This window comes from Lepidochelys kempii, chromosome 11 (assembly GCF_965140265.1).
Source record: "Lepidochelys kempii isolate rLepKem1 chromosome 11, rLepKem1.hap2, whole genome shotgun sequence".
NCBI lineage: Eukaryota > Metazoa > Chordata > Testudines > Cheloniidae > Lepidochelys > Lepidochelys kempii.
The window spans coordinates 79,356,644-79,376,008 of NC_133266.1; the positions used below are offsets into that span (position 1 = coordinate 79,356,644).

General features: G+C 43.0%; 1 protein-coding gene across 13 annotated transcripts in view; it reads left to right on the forward strand.

Annotated features, from left to right (window-relative positions):
• Positions 1-19,365, forward strand: part of ADARB1 (adenosine deaminase RNA specific B1) — a 225,157-nt gene that overhangs the window by 121,868 nt on the left and 83,924 nt on the right. Inside the window, exons 5-7 of one of the 13 annotated variants that reach the window (XM_073306973.1) lie at positions 15,526-15,598; positions 16,214-16,332; positions 18,296-18,335. The exons of 9 other annotated variants lie outside the window; for them this stretch is intronic. Coding sequence is in view for 1 of the 4 variants with exons in the window: in XM_073306970.1 (XP_073163071.1) it covers positions 8,354-8,378 (25 nt within the window). In the remaining 3 variants the exon portion in view is untranslated. Of the gene's footprint in view, positions 1-7,894; positions 8,379-15,525; positions 15,599-16,213; positions 16,333-18,295; positions 18,336-19,365 lie in introns of those variants that run through there. 3 more of the 13 variants (XR_012154404.1, XM_073306975.1, XM_073306970.1) reach the window with 3 other exon arrangements.

Genomic DNA, 19,365 nt, shown 5'->3' on the forward strand with positions numbered 1-19,365 from the left:
AGGGGTTGGAGATGTGCACTTTGCCAGTGGGTTTCATCACAGTTTTTCCTAGACACCAGATGAATTTTGGAATTTGAGATGCCTGGGGTCAATTCCAGGCTCTGTAAGGAATTGTCTAGCAGTTATAAAGTTTTCTGTCCCTGCCCAGCCTCTCCCTGTCCCTTTATACTCCTACCGCCTCACTCCCCATCTGCTGTTGCTCCTCCTGTTCCACCTGATTATTGCCCCCTGTTGTTCCCCCCACTCCCAATGCCTGGCAAGTGCCTCTCTCTCACCTTCCTCCTTTTCCTGTCCGTTTTTCTCTTCTCACTCCCTTCCTACCAGGGGCATCACAAGGGGAGAAAGCACAGAACTCTTCCAGCCCTGTGGAGACAATGGCAGGGAGAGTGATCCAGGACGGGGGAGGGAGGGAGGAAAGGAAGAGCAAGCTCCTGCCAGGGTGGGGGAATGGAGGAAAGGAAGAGCAAGCTCCTGCCAGAGCTGGTGAACACAAAATGTGCCCCCCTGAAAAGGGGTCAAAGTTAAATTTCTGTACACGACCCTGCTTCCTACTATTTCTGAACTTTCAGCATTTGAGTTAAGCTGCTTCCTTCTTGCTCCCTGTATTCCAGAAAGGTGTAATTGAGAGCGTGCTTTTAGTATTTCTGTATCTGGTACCAAAGCAGCCCCAGCAGCCAGGAGGAGCAGTTGCTCAGAAACTCCTTCTTAGTTTCTATAGCCCTGGGATAGAACATGCTGAGTCTTTGGATGGTGCATATGCTTTCCAGTTGCCACACAGGAGCTGTGAGAGAATGCAGCACGCTGAGTGCAGTTGGAATCTGCAGCTAATTTAGCTGCCATACTCTAACAAGTCTCTACTGAACATGTGTGAACTGAGATTTTTCTCTAACCTTCTACTCAGAAACTGTACTTCAGCTGTTTTAGCTGAAACTTTAGAAAAGAAAGCAGATACACAGTATGAAAAGAACCTGAACGGTTAAAGTTTGGCGAAGTTCCAAGCAACCAAAAATGGGTGTTATAATAGGAAGTGCCGGACCACATTAAGCACAGGCATCACTGTGTTGATAAATTGGTATTTGATGTTAATAGATTGGAGAAGGTTCAGAGAAGAACCATGAGAATGATCAAAGGATTGGAAAACATGCCTTATAGTGTTAGACCCAAGGAGCTTAATCAATTGAGTTTAACAAAGAGAAAGTTAAGGGCTGACTTGATCAGACTATAAGTACCTACACTGGGAACAAAATATTTGATAATGGCCTCTTCAATCTAGCAGAGAAAGGTATAACATAATCCAAAGGCTGGAAGTTGAAGCCAGGCAAATTAAAAAATTAAAGAAGTTGCAAATTTTTACATGAGAGTAATTAATCATTGCCATAACGTACCAAGAGTTGTGGTGGATTCACCATCAGTGGCAATATTTAAATAAAGAGTGGATATTTTTGTAAAAAATCTGCGCTACTTCAAACAGGCATTAATTCAGGGGAGTCCAATGGCCTGTGTTAGGCAGGAGAACATTCTAGAGGATCACACTGGTCCCTTCTGACCTTGGAATCTATGACTCTGCTGCAGCACAATTCACCACACACCCATCCCCTGCTCCTGCCTGCCAATCCATCCCCCCAGACCTCACATCTCTGCTGCATCATTGGTTCCCCCTGGTTCACTGGCTTATTGGTTCCTTATCTTTAAGTCTGTCCCCGGAATGGATATAGTAAGGAGCAGGAGAGAGAAGATACAGTGATTGAGACTTTGAACCTGGGATAGGAAGTATAGTAAAATTGAGAGTGGAAATAGAGAAAAGAGTGGGAGGAGAGATATTATGAGGAAAAGAGGAGCAGTTCATATATGAAAAGATACAGTTTGAAATTGTCTGGAGTTCGAAGTAGAGATGACAGAGCAGCAGCTTGAAATGTGAAACTGAACAAGAGGGAGAAAGGTCAGATGGAGAGGTAGATTTGACAACTATCAGCATAGAGTTAGTGGTTGAAATAATGGAAGAGGCTGTGTACACCAATAGAGAGAGGAGAGAAAGAAAATGAAAGAACTAAGAACCAAACCTTGGGGGATAACACATGAAGAGAAGATAAATAACTGTTAAAGGAGATGGTGGAGGAATGATCCGGAAGATAAAGAATCAAAAGAATATAGCTGTGGAAACAGAAGAGAAGTTGCAATGGGAAAGTGATCAACCATATCTGAGACAGCAGACAAACCAAGAAAATTAAGTAGGTGTGGAGAGATAGCCAACACTGGGAATTAAAAGTTTCGAAAGCATGGGATGAGAGAGGATGTGATGGGACCTCTGTGCCCCCTTAACCCTTCAGCCAGGGCTGACTCTCACAATGCTTTACTAACCTTCATAAAGCAGCAAACCCCTCCAGGCCCTGTTATCACTCAGCACAACAACACGTGGAGCCCCACACCCAGCTAGATTGCATGAATCCTCCCAGAGCCACTCATGAATCACACAGGGAAAGCACCAGCCGAATCCTCCCAACTTCCAGCACTATACCTCAGGAATATACTATCTTGCACTGCTCAAGACGAGCAGTGCAAATTTATTAATTGGTTCACCATTTCATCAATGGAAAGTGGATATACACCAGACTTTGCAAACCTGAGCAGACACACTTCAGGGTAACTCACTGGTAAAGATAACCAGTTAAACAAATGTATTGACTGCAAAAGATAGATTTTAAGTGATTATAAGTGATAGGCAAAAAGTCAGAGTACTTACCAAAATAAAATATAAACACACAGGCTAAACTCTCAACCCTATTAGACTGGGCAACATCTAGATTAAGCAGTTTTTCTCATCCCACTAGATATTGCAGTCCTTAATATACAGGTTTGTCCCTTAAACCTGTGCCAGTCTCCTCTGTTGGAGTCTTCAGTCTTCTTCTGAGTGTCTTTGTTGCTTGCAGCATATGCAGGGGCAGGAGAAAGGCCAAGCATGGAGTCCCATGTTCTGTTTTATACCCTCAGTCCCATGTACTTGGAGAACACAAGTCAAGGCATGTCTGTTGGACATTGCTGAGTCCCCAGGCAAGGTTGCGCAATCCCCCTGGTGTGGCCTCATGCAGGTGAGTCATTGACTTGTAGTTCCCTTGCTGGACAATGGCTGTTGATGGCTGTTTGATACCCTGCCTGGGCGTTGGTTACTTTCCTTGCTGTTGTCTCTGGGGAGCTAATATCTGGCTGATTCCCCAATTTACAGCATGTTTTAGGGACAACCATACTACACAATCTCATAACTTCACATGCACTAAAGATATACATATTTAGATAGAACAGTGACTTTCAGCCAATCATAACCTTTTCAACAGGGGAGTGACAGTGGTCAGTTTTCATGAATTTGCAGAGGTGCCAGTTTATATTTTAAAGCTAAAATCTAACAAACTAGGTTTGCCAATTGAATAAGTGTTATAGCCAGTATAGAATGGAATCTAATAGGACAACATATTTTTATTGAGTTCAAGGAGTGTTAGTTTACTAATTTTATTGCTGGGTTCTTTTCAGTCAATTTACAACTTGAACAGTGTTTCTCAAATCAGACATTAGCTTATTCTTAACCAATCAACAATTTATTAATTCACTCAATAATAGTATACCATTTATGTAAACATTTTTGGATGTTTTCTACATTTTCAAATATATTGATTTCAATTGCAACACAGAATACAAAGTGTACAGTGCTCACTTTATGTTTATTTTTATTACAAATATTTGCACTGAAAATACAAAAAAAGTATTTCAATTCACCTAATACAAATACTGTAGTGCAATCTCTTTATCATGAAAGTTTAACTTACAAATGTAGAATTATGTACAAAAAATAACTGCAAATGTACCGAAACAAAACAATGTGAAACTTTAGAGTCTACAAGTCCACTCAGTCCTACTTCTTGTTCAGCCAATTGCTCAGACAAACAAGTTTGTTTACAGTCAGCCTCACCTCAGTCCCTGGAAAAATCATGGAGCAGATCCTCAAGGAATCAATTCTGAAGCACTTAGAGGAGAGGAAAGCGATCAGGAACAGTCAGCATGGATTCACCAAGTGCAAGTCATGCCTGACTAATCTAATTGCCTTCTATGACGAGATAACTGGCTCTGTGGATGAGGGGGAAGCAGTGGATGTGTTATTCCTTGACTTTAGTAAAGCTTTTGACACGGTCTCCCACAGTATTCTTGCCAGCAAGTTAAAGAAGTAAGGGCTGGATGAATGGACTATAAGGTGGATAGAAAGCTGGCTAGATGGTCAGGCTCAACGGGTAGTGATCAATCACTCCATGTCTAGTTGGCAGCCAGTATCAAGCGGAGTGCCCCAAGGGTTGGTCTTGGGGCCGGTTTTGTTCAATATCTTAATGATCTGGAGGATGGCGTGGATTGCACCCTCAGCAAGTTTGCAGACGACACTAAACTGGGAGGAGTGGTAGATATGCTGGAGGGTAGGGACAGGATACAGAGGGACCTAGACAAATTGGAGGATTGGGCCAAATGAAATCTGATGAGGTTCAACAAGGACAAGTGCAGAGTCCTGCACTTAGGATGGAAGAATCCCATCTACCACTACTGACTAGGGACCGAATGGCTCGGCAGCAGTTCTGCAGAAAAGGACCTAGGGGTTACAGTGGACGAGAAGCTGGATATGAGTTAACAGTGTGCCCTTGTTGCTAAGAAGGCCAATGGCATTTTGGGCTGTATAAGTAGGGACATTGCCAGCAGATCGAGGGACATGATTGTTCCCCTTTATTCGACATTGGTGAGGCCTCATCCGGAGTACTGTGTCCAGTTTTTGGCCCCACACTACAAGAAGGATGTGAAAAAATTTGAAAGCGTCCAGCGGAGGGCAACAAAAATGATTAGGGGACTGGAACACATGACTTATGAGGAGAGGCTGAGGGACCTGGGATTGTTTAGTCTGCAGAAGAGAAGAATGAGGGGGGATTTGATAGCTGCTTTCAACTACCTGAAGGGGGGTTCCAGAGAGGATGGATCTAGACTGTTCTCAGTGGTGGCAGATGACAGGACAAGGAGTAATGGTCTCAAGTTGCAGTGGGGAACATATAGGTTGGATATTAGGAAAACCTTTTTCACTAGGAGGGTGGTGAAGCACTGGAATGTGTTTACTAGGGGGGCGATGGAATCTCCTTCCTTAGAAGTTTTTAAGGTCAGACTTGACAAAGCCCTGGCTGGGATGATTTGGTTGGGGATTGGTCCTGCTTTGAGCAGGGGGTTGGACTAGATGACCTCCTTGAGGTCCCTTCCAACCCTGATACTCTATGATTCTATGATTTGCAGGAGATAATGCTGCCTGCTTCTTGTTTACAATGTCACCTGAAAGTGAGACCAGGCATTCACATGGCACTGATGTAGCCGGCATCACAAGGTATTTACGTGCTAGATGTGTTAAAGATTCATATGTCCCTGCATGCTTCAACCACCATTCCAGAGCACGGGCAGCGTGAGGGAGCCCCTGGAGCTCCCTGGTCCCTGCAGATGCAGGGGATCCCCACAGCTCCCGAGCCATCGCAAGCGTCAGGGGAACCCTCGCAGCTCCCCCGTCTGGGGGGAATCCCCCAGAACTCCCCAGTCCCTGGGTAGCGGGGAATTCCCCACCGCTCTCCAGCTGCCACAGGCGGGGGTCCCTCCCAACTCGCAGCCATGGGGTAGGAGCCGCAGCTCCCAGCCACAGCAGGGCAGGGTGTTCGACCCTCCTCCCTTCCTGATTTGTCATGGACATTTTTAGTAAAAATCAGGGACAAGTCATGACTTCTGTGAATTTTTGTTAATTGCCTATGACCTGTCTGTGACTTTTGCTAAAAATGTCCTTGACAAAATTGTAGCCTTACTTACAATCTTCTAAATTTGGAGGACCTACTCCATACATTCTTTGATCGTACATAGGCATTTTACAGTATTTAGGACTTACAAGAGACATTATCCACATAGAGAAGGATGTAGATCTGACTCACAATGCAAATAAATATGCAGCTTCTAATTTGGGGTGAAAGACAGCTCTATTTTATTGATCCATGGTCTCTGTGATTTACAAGGAAAACAATGTATAGTTTATCATTTGTGGTGAAAACATGTGGTTTGGATATCTTGGGGTAACAAGTAGCTCATCCAAGTGGACTGTCAATATTATAGCCAATCATTTCTGGTTTGCTTGGCTTGGTAACTTGGAGTTCTTTCCAGCTAGGTTGGCAAGGAGAAAGAGGTTTTAACTATCTGCAAATTATGAGAGATTTTTGCCTAAATGATTAATAATTTTAGCTAAGCCATTTTGTTTGTATTCATGGGGAGAGGAACTCCTGACCTTGGCTGATCTGTGAGTACTTAGACAGAGTCTCATGTGGTGTGAACCATTTTCTTACTTTACTTCCTAGGTGAATTCTGTTTTGGTATAAAAAGAGATGTATAACTCTTCTAATTTTTCAGGGGCAGGAGGAATCAGTAGTTATTAATCATTCAAGGCATATCTGTTTATATATATCCCTTGCATAGGAACTGAGTCAGTGACTGTGCACTACAGCAGATTTCTTGTCAAATGCAGTGGGTTTGGTTGCCATACATATTTGCGATTATAACTAAATTATAAAGTGCTGTCGTACTCCCAGTGTATAACTGATATGGTTGGAATTGGTGCATGAGGAGTAGCGTTATGGACAAAGGACAGATCACAAAGTGATTTAGATTTCTCACAAAAGGGACCCCAAAAAAGTGAGATAATTTAGTGAAAAATTGGCATAAGGGTTTATTTTGAACTCTTATTTTTTCTTTGTACTATTCCATTTTTCATGAAATCATCTTAAAAAATTCAAATAGTGCTCACAGTTTACATTCTGCATTCTGGTTTTCTCCATGTCAAAGAGATTTTTACAAAATAAAGTTTTAAGTTTCCTTTTAAATGGAAAACTGTAAGCGAGTCTTCTCTGTTACGGAACTACTGCTACACTGGTCCAGAGGTTTGTGTTATCGTTCCTCTAAACAGCAGGAGGTGAGGACAGAATATTAAGACTCTAGCAGGCTGCTGCCAAAGGAAAGAAGAAAGAAACAGGCCTTGGAGGACTAAAGGATGCACTGGTTATTAATCCCCTTTCTCTAGGCTTGTGAACTTATCAGATAAAGTGATTTAAATGTAATGTAACTAAGGAAGCCATCAACCTCAAAGATGTTTGGAGAATCTTTGTGAACTCATGTGACGAAGTTTGGATTGGGCTGATCAAGGCCACAAAAAATTAGAGTCAGAACCATAGGTTAGAAGGGACCACAAAGGTCAACTAATCTAACCCCCTGCCAAGATGCAGGATTTGTTAAATGCTGTGTGTGGAATGCTTGTTGAATGGAACACTGAGCACCAAACGCCCGTCAGCTTTGGGAAGTTAGGATTTGAATCTAATTCCAAAACTCGACTTCATAACTCAGATTGCTACCATTATACTCTTTCATCCTTTTGTGAACATCTGACAATTGTTTGCAGTTTATCCATTTCCATTCTCCCAGGTAGCTGAGTTTTAAATATGCTTTGAATATGGTATCTCTGCTTCTAATTACACAAAATCAAAGTGTTGCCCTGTTGTCAGTCTAGAGAAATTAATTTTCTATTTACTTAACTGTGAAGACAATTACATTACACAATGTGATAACAGGTAATCTGGTTGGTCATGGCATTAGTCAGTGTGGTATATCTTTTGTTGGCTAATTTAATTTTAAATATTCAGACACAGCCTGCGACCTGAAACTTGTGTCACCTTAATATAGATAAATAGATATATGTACAATTTAGGATTGCACTGCTGAGATTGTCCTCTTTAATAGAAGTGTTTTTATATTTACATATAATCATAAGTCCAAAGCTTGAGTTTTTTGTTTAATGTTTATTTAGGTTACACTCATTCCTTACTCTGGCACACCCTCAATGACTTCAGTGGGAGTTCATTTGTGTGAGGCCTGAGAAAAAACTGACAACGAACCTCAGCAGTATGGCGATCCGGGGAAGTCCCGGACGACTGGAAAAAGGCTAATGTAGTGCCCATCTTTAAAAAGGGGAAGAAGGAGGATCCTGGGACCTACAGGCCTGTCAGCCTCACCTCAGTCCCTGGAAAAATCATGGAGCAGGTCCTCAAGGAATCAATTCTGAAGCACTTAGAGGAGAGGAAAGTGATCAGGAACAGTCAGCATGGATTCACCAAGGGCAAGTCATGCCTGACTAATCTAATTGCCTTCTATGACGAGATAACTGGTTCTGTGGATGAAGGGAAAGCAGTGGACGTGGTGTTCCTTGACTTTAGCAAAGCTTTAGACACTGTCTCCCACAGTATTCTTGTCAGCAAGTTAAAGAAGTATGGGCTGGATGAATGCACTATATGGTGGGTAGAAAATTGGCTAGATTGTCGGGCTCAACGGGTAGTGATCAATGGCTCCATGTCTAGTTGGCAGCCAGTATCAAGCGGAGTGCCCCAAGGGTCGGTCCTGGGGCCGGTTTTGTTCAATATCTTCATAAATGATCTGGAGGATGGGGTGAATTGCACCCTCAACAAGTTTGCAGAAGACACTAAACTGGGAGGAGTGGTAGATACGCTGGAGGGTGGGGATAGGATACAGAAGGACCTAGACAAATTGGAGGATTGGGCCAAAAGAAATCTGATGAGGTTCAACAAGGACAAGTGCAGAGTCCTGCACTTAGGATGGAAGAATCCAATGCACCGCTACAGACTAGGGACCGAATGGCTAGGCAGCAGTCCTGCAGAAAAGGACCTAGGGGTTACAGTGGACAAGAAGCTGGATATGAGTCAACAGTGTGCCCTTGTAGCCAAGAAGGCCAGTGGCATTTTGGGCTGTATATGTAGGGGCATTGCCAGCAGATCGAGGGACGTGATCATTCCCCTCTATTCGACATTGGTGAGGCCTCATCTGGAGTACTGTGTCCAGTTTTGGGCCCCACACTATAAGAAGGATGTGGAAAAATTGGAAAGCGTCCAGCGGAGGGCAACAAAAATGATTAGGGGACTGGAACACATGACTTATGAGGAGAGGCTGAGGGAACTGGGATTGTTTAGTCTGAGGAAGAGAAGAATGAGGGGAGATTTGATAGCTGCTTTCAACTACCTGAAAGGGGGTTCCAAAGATGATGGATCTAGACTATTCTCAGTGATAGCGGATGACAGGACAAGGAGAAATTGTCTCAAGTTGCAGTGGGGGAGATTTAGGTTGGATATTAGGAAAACCTTTTTCACTAGGAGGGTGGTGAAACACTGAAATGTGTTCCCTAGGGAGGTGGTGGAATCTCCTTCCTTAGAAGTTTTTAAGGTCAGGCTTGACAAAGCCCTGGCTGGGATGATTTAATTGAGGGTCGGTCCTGCTTTGAGCAGGGGGTTGAACTAGATGACCTCCTGAGGTCCCTTCCAACCCTGATATTCTATGATTCTATGCTATTTTCCTAGGTCTCATTTCTGTGGGTTATTAGGATATTGAATCCATCATCTTATTACTTATTCCTCAAGCCAGTTCCTCGTCTTTAGTGGCATACATTTTACCATTTGGCTCCTTTTTGTCTGCACCTTGTATTTCTTCTTTCTTCTTTGAGTGCTTGCTCATGTCAATTCCATTATAGGTGTGTGTGCCCATGTCCATGGCCATTGGAGCTTTTTGCCTGAATAGTATCAATAGGGTCAGCTGTGGCATCCGCTTGAGTGCCACGCTCATGCATACATTTATTAGGTGCTGCCAGCCCTGTGCCCTCTCAATTCCTTCTTACTGCCCGTGCTGGTTAGTCAGAGCACCTTTCCCTCACCTAGCAAGGGTTAGCGGTTCTTCGTCTTCGGTCTTTGAGCCTTAGGGCCTTGTAAATAGTTTGTTTACAGTAGTTATTTGGTAAGTAGTTGTTAAGTATCAGAGTAACAGCCGTGTTAGTCTGTATTCGCAAAAAGAAAAGGAGGACTTGTGGCACCTTAGAGACTAACCAATTTATTTGAGCATAAGCTTTCATGAGCTACAGCTCACTTCATTGGATGCAAGTAACATGCATCGGATGCAAGTTAAGTAGTAGACTTTGCCCTAGGAGTGGCATGCCCCGGTCTCTGGGCTTTAAGTCCTGCTCTGACTGCAACAGCTGAAGCAGCAATTTCCCAAGGGGATTTTTCTATAGTCAGCTGAACTGAACATCTATCTACATATTATGTGATCCTCCCATAGGAGATATTTCAGCTTCACATGCAACAGACAACATTCTCAGTATGTTGCTTTATCTTTTCGCCTATCTGCCCCTAACCCTAGCCAAAGTGCTAACTAATATTGTGGCTTTCATTGAGCAGAAAAGGGTTCTTATATAAACATTCCAAGATGACCAGCCCATCAGAGCACCCTTCCTGCAGAAGGCACACAAAACAGCTCTTTCACAGTTGATTCTTTTCTGGAGCAACACGGATTGGTCAACTCTGACATGAACGGAATAACTCCAAGAAGTCTATATTAATTCTGGGGAGAGTCATAGATACCAAATGCCACACAAGATTATTTCTATAAAAGTTTTTCAGATGCTGGTGGTCACAATATCATCCATTCTCCATTCACATCTAACAGGGCTCTGATGTCTCTTGGTCCGGATGATGGTCTCTTGCAAAAGCAGACTGTTGTGCGGTGAAGTTTCACATGTTCTGTCCAGCATTTTCTTATTTTCCTGAGCCCACGAGACCCATCATCCCTGTCCTACATAGTCCCAATGCCAAAGCAATATTGATATCTTTCTCTTGGCAGCTAAAAGAAAGGAAATACTCAGAGAGCTGGGGTATGTCAGTGTCAGAGAGGGTAGGTGGAGACAATCTACACAAGCTTCAACAGCAAGGAAGCTCATCCAGGAAACAGTTTCATCTGAGGATAATGGCAAAACAGAGCTCCAACAATGTATCAATTAGCTCAAGCTCAGGGCAGTCATGTACTCTAAGAGCTGTAACACCAATCCTGCTCAGCCAAGATATACTGATGATGTTCTACAACACTGACAGTGGCTTGTATCAACAAGGAAACAAGTTTCAGGTCCTGAGACCAGCTATGAGCCTCTAATTTGCTCTGTTCCTACGTGAAGAAAGAAAAGAAATAAAATCAAACAAAATAACAATTTGCTGTCTTTCAAAAACTAACTTAAATAAATATCATAGCGGCTCATTAAGCAAGCAAAGGTTAGATCCAGGAGAGTGGAGAGTCAGACACTGGGATGCCTGCCCATCAGTTGACTTATTTGCATCATCCAGCAAAGGTTTGTGTGTGTGTAGTCCGTTGGTTCGATGATGACATTTTCATGCTATCTTTTTTGTGGATTCTGGAGTGACTCTGAAGTCCAAAGCATGACGCACGTGCTCGTGAGCAGATAGGGCAGACAAAGTCATTGATGAGCTTCTTGGTAGTTATAGCAGTAGTAAGACGCTTTTCCCTTGCAGCTAACAATCGATTATTTCTGTCCTTTTCAAAGGCTTGAAAAGCTCTGAGTGTTCTATGTCACCATGCTGATCTATTTAACACAGTCTTCTCAAGATCAACCAGTTTTATTGCACCAAAGTGTGTGCTGTTCTTGATGCTGTCCTTGTAGTGCTTTCTGGGGCGGCCTTAATTCCAGTGTCTTCATGCCAATTCTCCATAGAAAATTTTTCTGGAGAGTTGATGTTCAGGCATTCTAATGATGTGTCCAACCCAGCGCAGTTGGGCTTTTATCAGCATGGCCTCGATGCTTATGGCATTTGACTTTTGCAGAACCTCCAGGTTGGTAATTTTGTTCTGCCAGTAGATCCCCAAAATGGCTCACAGAGACCGCATATGGAAGGCCTTTAGCTGTTTGATATGCCATTTGTATGGTGTCCAGGTCTCACAGCTGTAGAGGAGAGATGTGAGCACAAAAGAATTATAAAGTTTTATTTTTGTTGAGAGGGTTATGTTGTGGGATTTCAGGACTTTGTTACGTAGCTTTCCTAATGACTGACAAGCTTTCTGTATCCTGTTCATGATCTCTTTCTCAAGAGATCCATCATGGGAGATGTTGCTGCCGAGATAGGTAAAACTGTCAACTTACTTTAGTTGGATTCCACTCATGGAGACGCTCGGGGATATGCCCCAGAGCGGTGATGAGATGATTGGTGCAACCCACAGGCTGATTGTGAGGCCAAACCATTTTGATGCTTCAGCAAAGCGAGCTACGATGCACTGGAGATCTCCCTCCGTGCGTGCTAGGAGGGCACAATCATCCGCAAAGAGTGCTTCTCTTAGTCGTAGTTTTGTTCCTTTTATTTTTGTTTTAAGCCTTGTAAGACTGAGCTGTCGTGTCTTTATCTGATGTATATGCCTCTGTTGAGTCCATTTGTAGCATGATGAGAACTTGGGTGAAGAAGAGGTTGAACAGTACAGGGGCAAGGACACAGCCTTGTTTGACTCCATTTGAAACGGGAAAGGAGTCAGTGAGATCTCCATTAAAAAGTACTTGACCTTGCATCCCCTCATGAAATAAATGAATGATCTTTACCAGTTTTGGTGGGCAACCAAGTTTGCTAAGGATCATCCATAATCCTTCTCTATTGACTGTATCAAATGCTTTTGTCAGATCAGTGAAAACACTAAACAGATTCATGTTTTGTTCAATAAATTTTTCTTGTATTTGCCTGATACTGAAAATCATGTCTATGGTGCTACGGCCAGGTCTGAATCTGCACTGAGTCTTGGGTAGATTGGCTTCTGAGACAGCTGAAATCAGTTGGTTCAGGAGGACACGAGCAAAGATTTTTCCAGCAACCAATGAGAGAGATATCCTCCGGTAGTTATGACAGATTATTTTGCTGCCTTTATTTTTAAATAAAGGAATAATTGTGGCATCTTTGAAGTCTTGTGGCATTCCTTTGTTGTCCCAGATGTCAGTAAGGATCTTCTGGAGTGTTGTTACCACGTTTGGAGCTGCAGATTTATATATTTCTGCCAGTATTCCATTTCTGCCCGAGTACTTTCCTGAGCTCATCAAACATATTGCCTTTTCTATTTCTTCAAGTGAGTGTGGTGAGTCAAGGTGGTGCTGAATAGGCTTTTGAGGTATCTGATTAATAGCACTTGTTTCAATTGGGGACGGTCTGTTCAGTAGTTAGCTGAAATGTTCAACCCATCTCTGTTCTATGCCATGTTTGTCTTTGATGACTGTCCTGCCATCAGCCATCATGAGCGAATTGTGCCCACTTTTGAAAGTCCATAGACTAGCTTCAAGGAATCAAAGAACTTTTTTGTTTCCTTTGTTTCTGCATACATTTGAGTGTCTTCTGCTACTTTCTTCCACCATTTATCTTGTATCAAGCGTAGTTGTCTTTGTGCCAACAAAGGTACAAAAGTTTTATTCAAGATGATGAGAGTAACAGGCCAAAGCAAGGATCATGCACTTTCATCAGTGGCCCAAAACATTGTTTGTATGTCTGTAGTTGTTGCTGCTGCTATATAGAGTTCCATAGGAAAACTTAAAAAGAGAGACAGAGACAGAGAGAGAAAGCAGAAGTGGTCCTATGTTGTTGCTAGTCCTCAGATCTAATTCAGGTGGCCCCCTTATGGAGGAAGGATCATCTCTCACAAGGATCATTTTGACAGGTTTCAGAGTAACAGCCGTGTTCGTCTGTCTTTGCAAAAAGAAAAGGAGTACTTATGGCTGGATCTAGCTACATGGTAACTAAAACATGCTAATTAAAATAGGTTATTTGCATGTGTTCATAAATACCCATTTAATCCTGAGAATGTATTCCACAAAAAGGGCATTTTCAGGGGCTTGTTCTATCTGTAAGGCACAGTGTAAAATCGTTAGCATGGATCCAGTCACGTCCTGAGTGAAATGTATTTTTGGAGTATATACAGGAAGGTTTTCATGTGGGCCTGAATCTTCACAATGTAATAAACCAAGTGATGGCCATTTCTAGTGCGCTAGAGAGCAAGTGGGTGGAGGATTTTGTTTCACCTGGATGTAGGAAGATTAGTTGCCTCATTTCTTTGCCCTGTGCCAAGAGGTCCTTCTTGGGATCTAAATTTTGTATTAAATGCCCTGACCAAGCATCCCTTTAATCCCTTGTCTGATATGCCTCCCTCCCAACCCCCTGCTATCTTTAAAGTTGTCATCCTGGTTGCAGTCACTTTTCAAGAATCATTTTGGAGTCCTGTTCCTCTCATGACAGCAAAGTTGTGCTGTGAGTGAGTAGAATCCTTAATACCTAACTAAACACTATTCCACAGGTCACAAGAAACTGTCTTTTCCCCCATCTTTTGCCACACATACAAAACACCCTAACCCCGCTCCCCCACACACAAAATCACCCTTCTGGTCTACTCTGCATATCACGAGACCTGTAAAAATCCACATTGGACATTCTCTGTTGTTCTATACCACTCATAAAATAAAAAAGCTGCCAAGGCTTCCGTTTTTAGATGATAAAATTGGTGTATTTCAGAAGTTTTCAGAGGTAAAAAGCAACTTTCCCCCCCAAAATCTCTCTGCTCATTCAAGTAGATGGAAATCGGAAGGATAATATGCAACATATAAAGAGATGTAGGGTGGCAACCTGGGCATTTGTTGACACCTTCACTAAGTTTTACAAATGAAACATGCATGCCTTATCAGTCCCTGGCGCTGAAGGGAGAGCAGTGCATACTATGTTCGCCCAGTAACGCTTCAAACAATACAGAATACAAAAATCTACTCATTCATCCTTTGTTTTCCTCCCTTGAGACACACTGATTAGACATCCCATTGTACTGGATCTGCAGACTTTCCCATTGAAGAATGGAATAGAATGTGTTAATTTACCCTAGGGTTGCCAACTTTGTGCTGGAACCTCCACTGCCCTGCCTCTTCCCCCTGAGGTCCCTCCCCTTCACCTGGGGCCTTACCCCTATTCTCTCCTCTTCCCCTCTCCCCCTCACTTGCTGCTTTTCCCCTCCCTCCTGCCCAGGTCGGAAGGGACTCATCTGTGGAACCGGGGGTGGGACCTGCAGTTGCCCAACACAGATAGGAGGCAGCCTCGGCTAAGTAGGGGCTGGTGCAGGTGATAACCGGTACCTCCCCCATCTGCAGTAACCAAACTTTGGGTGTCCAGTAAGTAGGTCTGACCGGACACTGTCAGGTCCCCTTTTCAACAGGACTTTCTGGTAGCAAACCGGACACCTGGCCACCCTAATTTACCCCAAAATTTCTTTTCTTCTACCAAGAGAATCTGCAGATCCCTCTCACCCAGCACAAGGATAATAATTCTAAGGGAAGGCTTGAATTCTCACATCTTCCTTTGTTTTCTATTTGGTGCACAATTTGTCTTTCTGCTAGTAGCTGGGGTGAAATTTGAAGTTCTGCAGTAGGAAAAGTGTGTGATAATTTCTGTTTATGTCTGATTACCTGTTAATGCTTAAATGAACTAGCTCCACGGAGCAACTTTGGAAGTATCTCAGGCTGCCTTGTTCTCTGGGAGTGGTGTCACTCCTAGCCTGTCTTGATTGACAGGGCCAGTTCTGTCCCCACAGAGCTGCAAACAGAGGTAAGACCCATTGTAAGTGATCCAAAGATGTTACTTCCAGAAGAAAGAAAACTTTTTAGGTAAGTTAAGAATTCTCCTATTTCAGCTATTTCAGCTTTTCCCCCAGGTTTTCTGCTTCCTCTAGAAAAAACACTGGTAGGGGGATTTAGGATGGGCGGAAACTGAGGGTCTCCTTGCAGCATTTCCTTTAACCCATTTTTATCTGATTGGGTCTCTTGCTCGCCAGTGGAATGGATTCCTCCCCTAAACCCTGCAGCTCTGTGGGGATCTACCGAAAGTAAGGTCTATCAACATGGAGACATCATAGTTTTGTGCTGGCCTGGAGTCCCCCTTTGGCTCCTGCCTGTCTCTACGTTCTTGGTTCCAATATAGCCACACAACAGGCTGTATTACTTTTTTACAGCTAGTCTGTAAGGAGATAGTGGAGCTGGAGGTGGAAAACAAGTTGAATGTCCATCCCCTCCCCTTATCTCATCTCAGCTTTCTAGTTCCTAATCCCTGCACCACACAAATCCTGACCCCCCAAAGAGTCTTCGCAAGACCCCAAGAAAGGAGTTATGTGCATGGATCTTGCGGGAATAATATGGACCTTGGTACCCTGCTACCAAGGATTCACTGCGAAAGTATGAAGCATGTTGAAACCTCTCCTCGGAGACTGACCATTGTTTCTTCAGTTATGTCAGTGCTACTGGGCAAATGAGTGGGTGTTCTGAGACTGGCTGTCCCGGATCCAGCTCTTCTGCCTGACAGTGCGTGTGGCTGCCCACTAAGTCATCAGGCTTGCTCCAGCAAGGTACTTTAAATAGTTATTTGAAAGGGAAAGCATTGCTAGGTGCTTGCATTTTGCTTCGTGTTGGCTTTTTACATTTAAAAAAATGTGTACAGATAAATTTGGAGTTAATGGGATCTGAGTAAACGTTGATTTACATATGGGAGTAATCGGAGATGCCTGTGGACAAACTAATTTGAAAGTTCACATCTTCTGAAGGTCAACTAGCATCACACATTTGTGCAGATAATTTAGATAATTAAACAGTATTATCAAGTGGTGACACAGACTGAATTATGAGTGGTATGGACATCAAGCAAACTCACAGATTGGGATGCTTCACTTCTCTCAGGCTATTTCATCTTCCGTCCAAAGTATAATCTCTAATTTCAAAGGTGCAGACACGTGCTATTGATATAAAGCTACAAGAAAAGGAGTACTTGTGGCACCTTAGAGACTAACCAATTTATTTGAGCATAAGCTTTCGTGAGCTACAGCTCACTTCATCGGATGCATACTGTGGAAAGTGTAGAAGATCTTTTTATATACACACAAAGCATGAAAAAAATACCTCCTACCACCCCACTCTCCTGCTGGTAATAGCTTATCTAAAGTGATCACTCTCCTTACAATGTGTATGATAATCAAGTTGGGCCATTTCCAGCACAAATCCAGGTTTTCTCACCCCCTCCCCACCCCACCCCACACACAAACCCACTCTCCTGCTGGTAAATAGGGTAACAGGGGACACCATCACAGGGTCTAATCACATCAGCCACACTATCAGAGGCTCGTTCACCTGCACATCCACCAATGTGATATATGCCATCATGTGCCAGCAATGCCCCTCTGCCATGTACATTGGTCAAGCTGGACAGTCTCTACGTAAAAGAATAAATGGACACAAATCAGATGTCAAGAATTAGCACATTCATAAACCAGTCGGAGAACACTTCAATCTCTCTGGTCACGTGATTACAGACATGAAAGTTGCTATATTACAACAAAAAGCTTCAAATCCAGACTCCAGCGAGAAACTGTTGAATTGGAATTCATTTGCAAATTGGATACAATTAACTTAGGCTTGAATAGAGACTGGGAGAGGCTAAGTCATTATGCAAGGTAACCTATTTCCCCTTGTTTTTCCTACCCCCCCCACCCCAGACGTTCTTGTTAAACCCTGGATTTGTGCTGGAAATAGCTCACCTTGATTATCATACACATTGTAAGGAGAGTGATCACTTTAGATAAACTATTACCAGCAGGAGAGTGGGTTGAAGTGAAGCTCCGATGAAGTGAGCTGTAGCTCACGAAAGCTTATGCTTAAATAAATTGGTTAGTCTCTAAAGTACCACAAGTACTCCTTTTCTTTTTGCGAATACAGACTAACATGGCTGTTACTCTGAAACCTGATATAAAGCTAGCAACTCTTTGCTGGTTTATCTTTTTATAATGCTGTAAAGGCTGTTACATTTTCGTATGATGATCATTTATATTATTATCTTTATAATAATTTTAAGTTGTACTACTGTAACATTATATTGTTACAAACTGTTACGATATTCTGTAGATCTTACTTCTACTAATGAACATTATATATTTTCTGGGCCAAATTCTGCTCTCAGCAACACTAACATAAATGCACAGTAACTTCATTGACAGCAATGCAGTTTTCTGGGTCAAACCACTCTCCTCTGTGGATGGTTTCTCTGGCGGTGAATGCACCTCCCCCTCTCCAACCCGTCCTAGTTGTTCTGCCCAGAGATTTATGCCTGAGAATTGTGGAAAGGACCAACGGTGGGGCTGCGATTAACATGTATCTTTTATGTTCAGGTTTTTAGACTGTAACTATCGTGGTTTGTCTCCCCATCCTCAGCTGCCAATGATAAATATCTAAAATGTTGTCGGAACCTGAGACTGCATTCATTTTTGCATTCCCCTCTCCACACTGTGGAAAACTCCCTTTAAGACTTTGTTTTCTCTACAGAGTTTTGTCGACAGAAGTAATCTTTCGTAAACAAAATAAGGTAAGTGTACACCCACAGTGTTCCTTCCGCCGATAAAACTCTCCTGCTTTGCCGACCAAAATAAAACCACCTCAACGCGAGGCGTAGAGCTTTTTGTGGCAAAGTTATATTGACAAATTGTCAGTATAGGCACTGCGCTTGGTTATGCTGATGTAAATAGCCTCCAGGAGGCATCCCACAATGCCCATCCTGACCATTTATGGTCAGCAGTTTGAACTCTGCTGCCCTGCAGCCAGATACACCGGCATCTGCCCCTTCCCCTTTAAAGGTGTGGGAATTTTTGACGTTCCACTTCCTGTTTGCTCGAGCTCCTATCACATCTTCCCAGCGAACTATGGTGACTCCGTAGCGAACGCTCCCTGCTTGGAGCACATCTGAGTTGGTGGATCTGCTGGCTCTGTGGGCAGAGGAGGCTGCTCAGTCCCAGCTTCACTCCCGCTGTAGGAGCTTCGATACCTACAGTCTGATTTCTTGTGGCATGTTGCATAAGGGGTATGAATGTGACACGCATCAGTACCGTGCAAAGATTAAAGGTGCTGAGGCAGGCATACCAGAAGATAAGGGAGTCATTTCATCACTCTGGCATTGCACTGAAAACCTGCCGCTTCTGTAAAAAGCTGGATGCCATACTCAGCAGAGTTGCTGTGCAGTATTCCTGATGTAGAGCTCCAAAGCATTTTACCGTTTGTGGATCACAAATAACGAGTATATCGGTGGTGTGCATTTGATACATTTATTATATTTATATACTACTGAAATTGCATGGAAGCAATGCGAGCATGATGCTTTTCGTATTTTTCTGTTAATATGTTAATACCATGTTACTACTGGTTTTTTAAAATACGGTTTTAAATCTCTGTTGGTCTGACACTTGTGCACACTGTAGAGCTAAGTATATTCCACACCATTTTTTGGTACTAATTGTGTTGTATTGAAATTTGAATTAGACATGTAAATGATCTGTACACTAGCAAAAGACCATCTTGGTCCACTTGGAATATTTTCTGAATTCACTGCTATTTGCCCATTC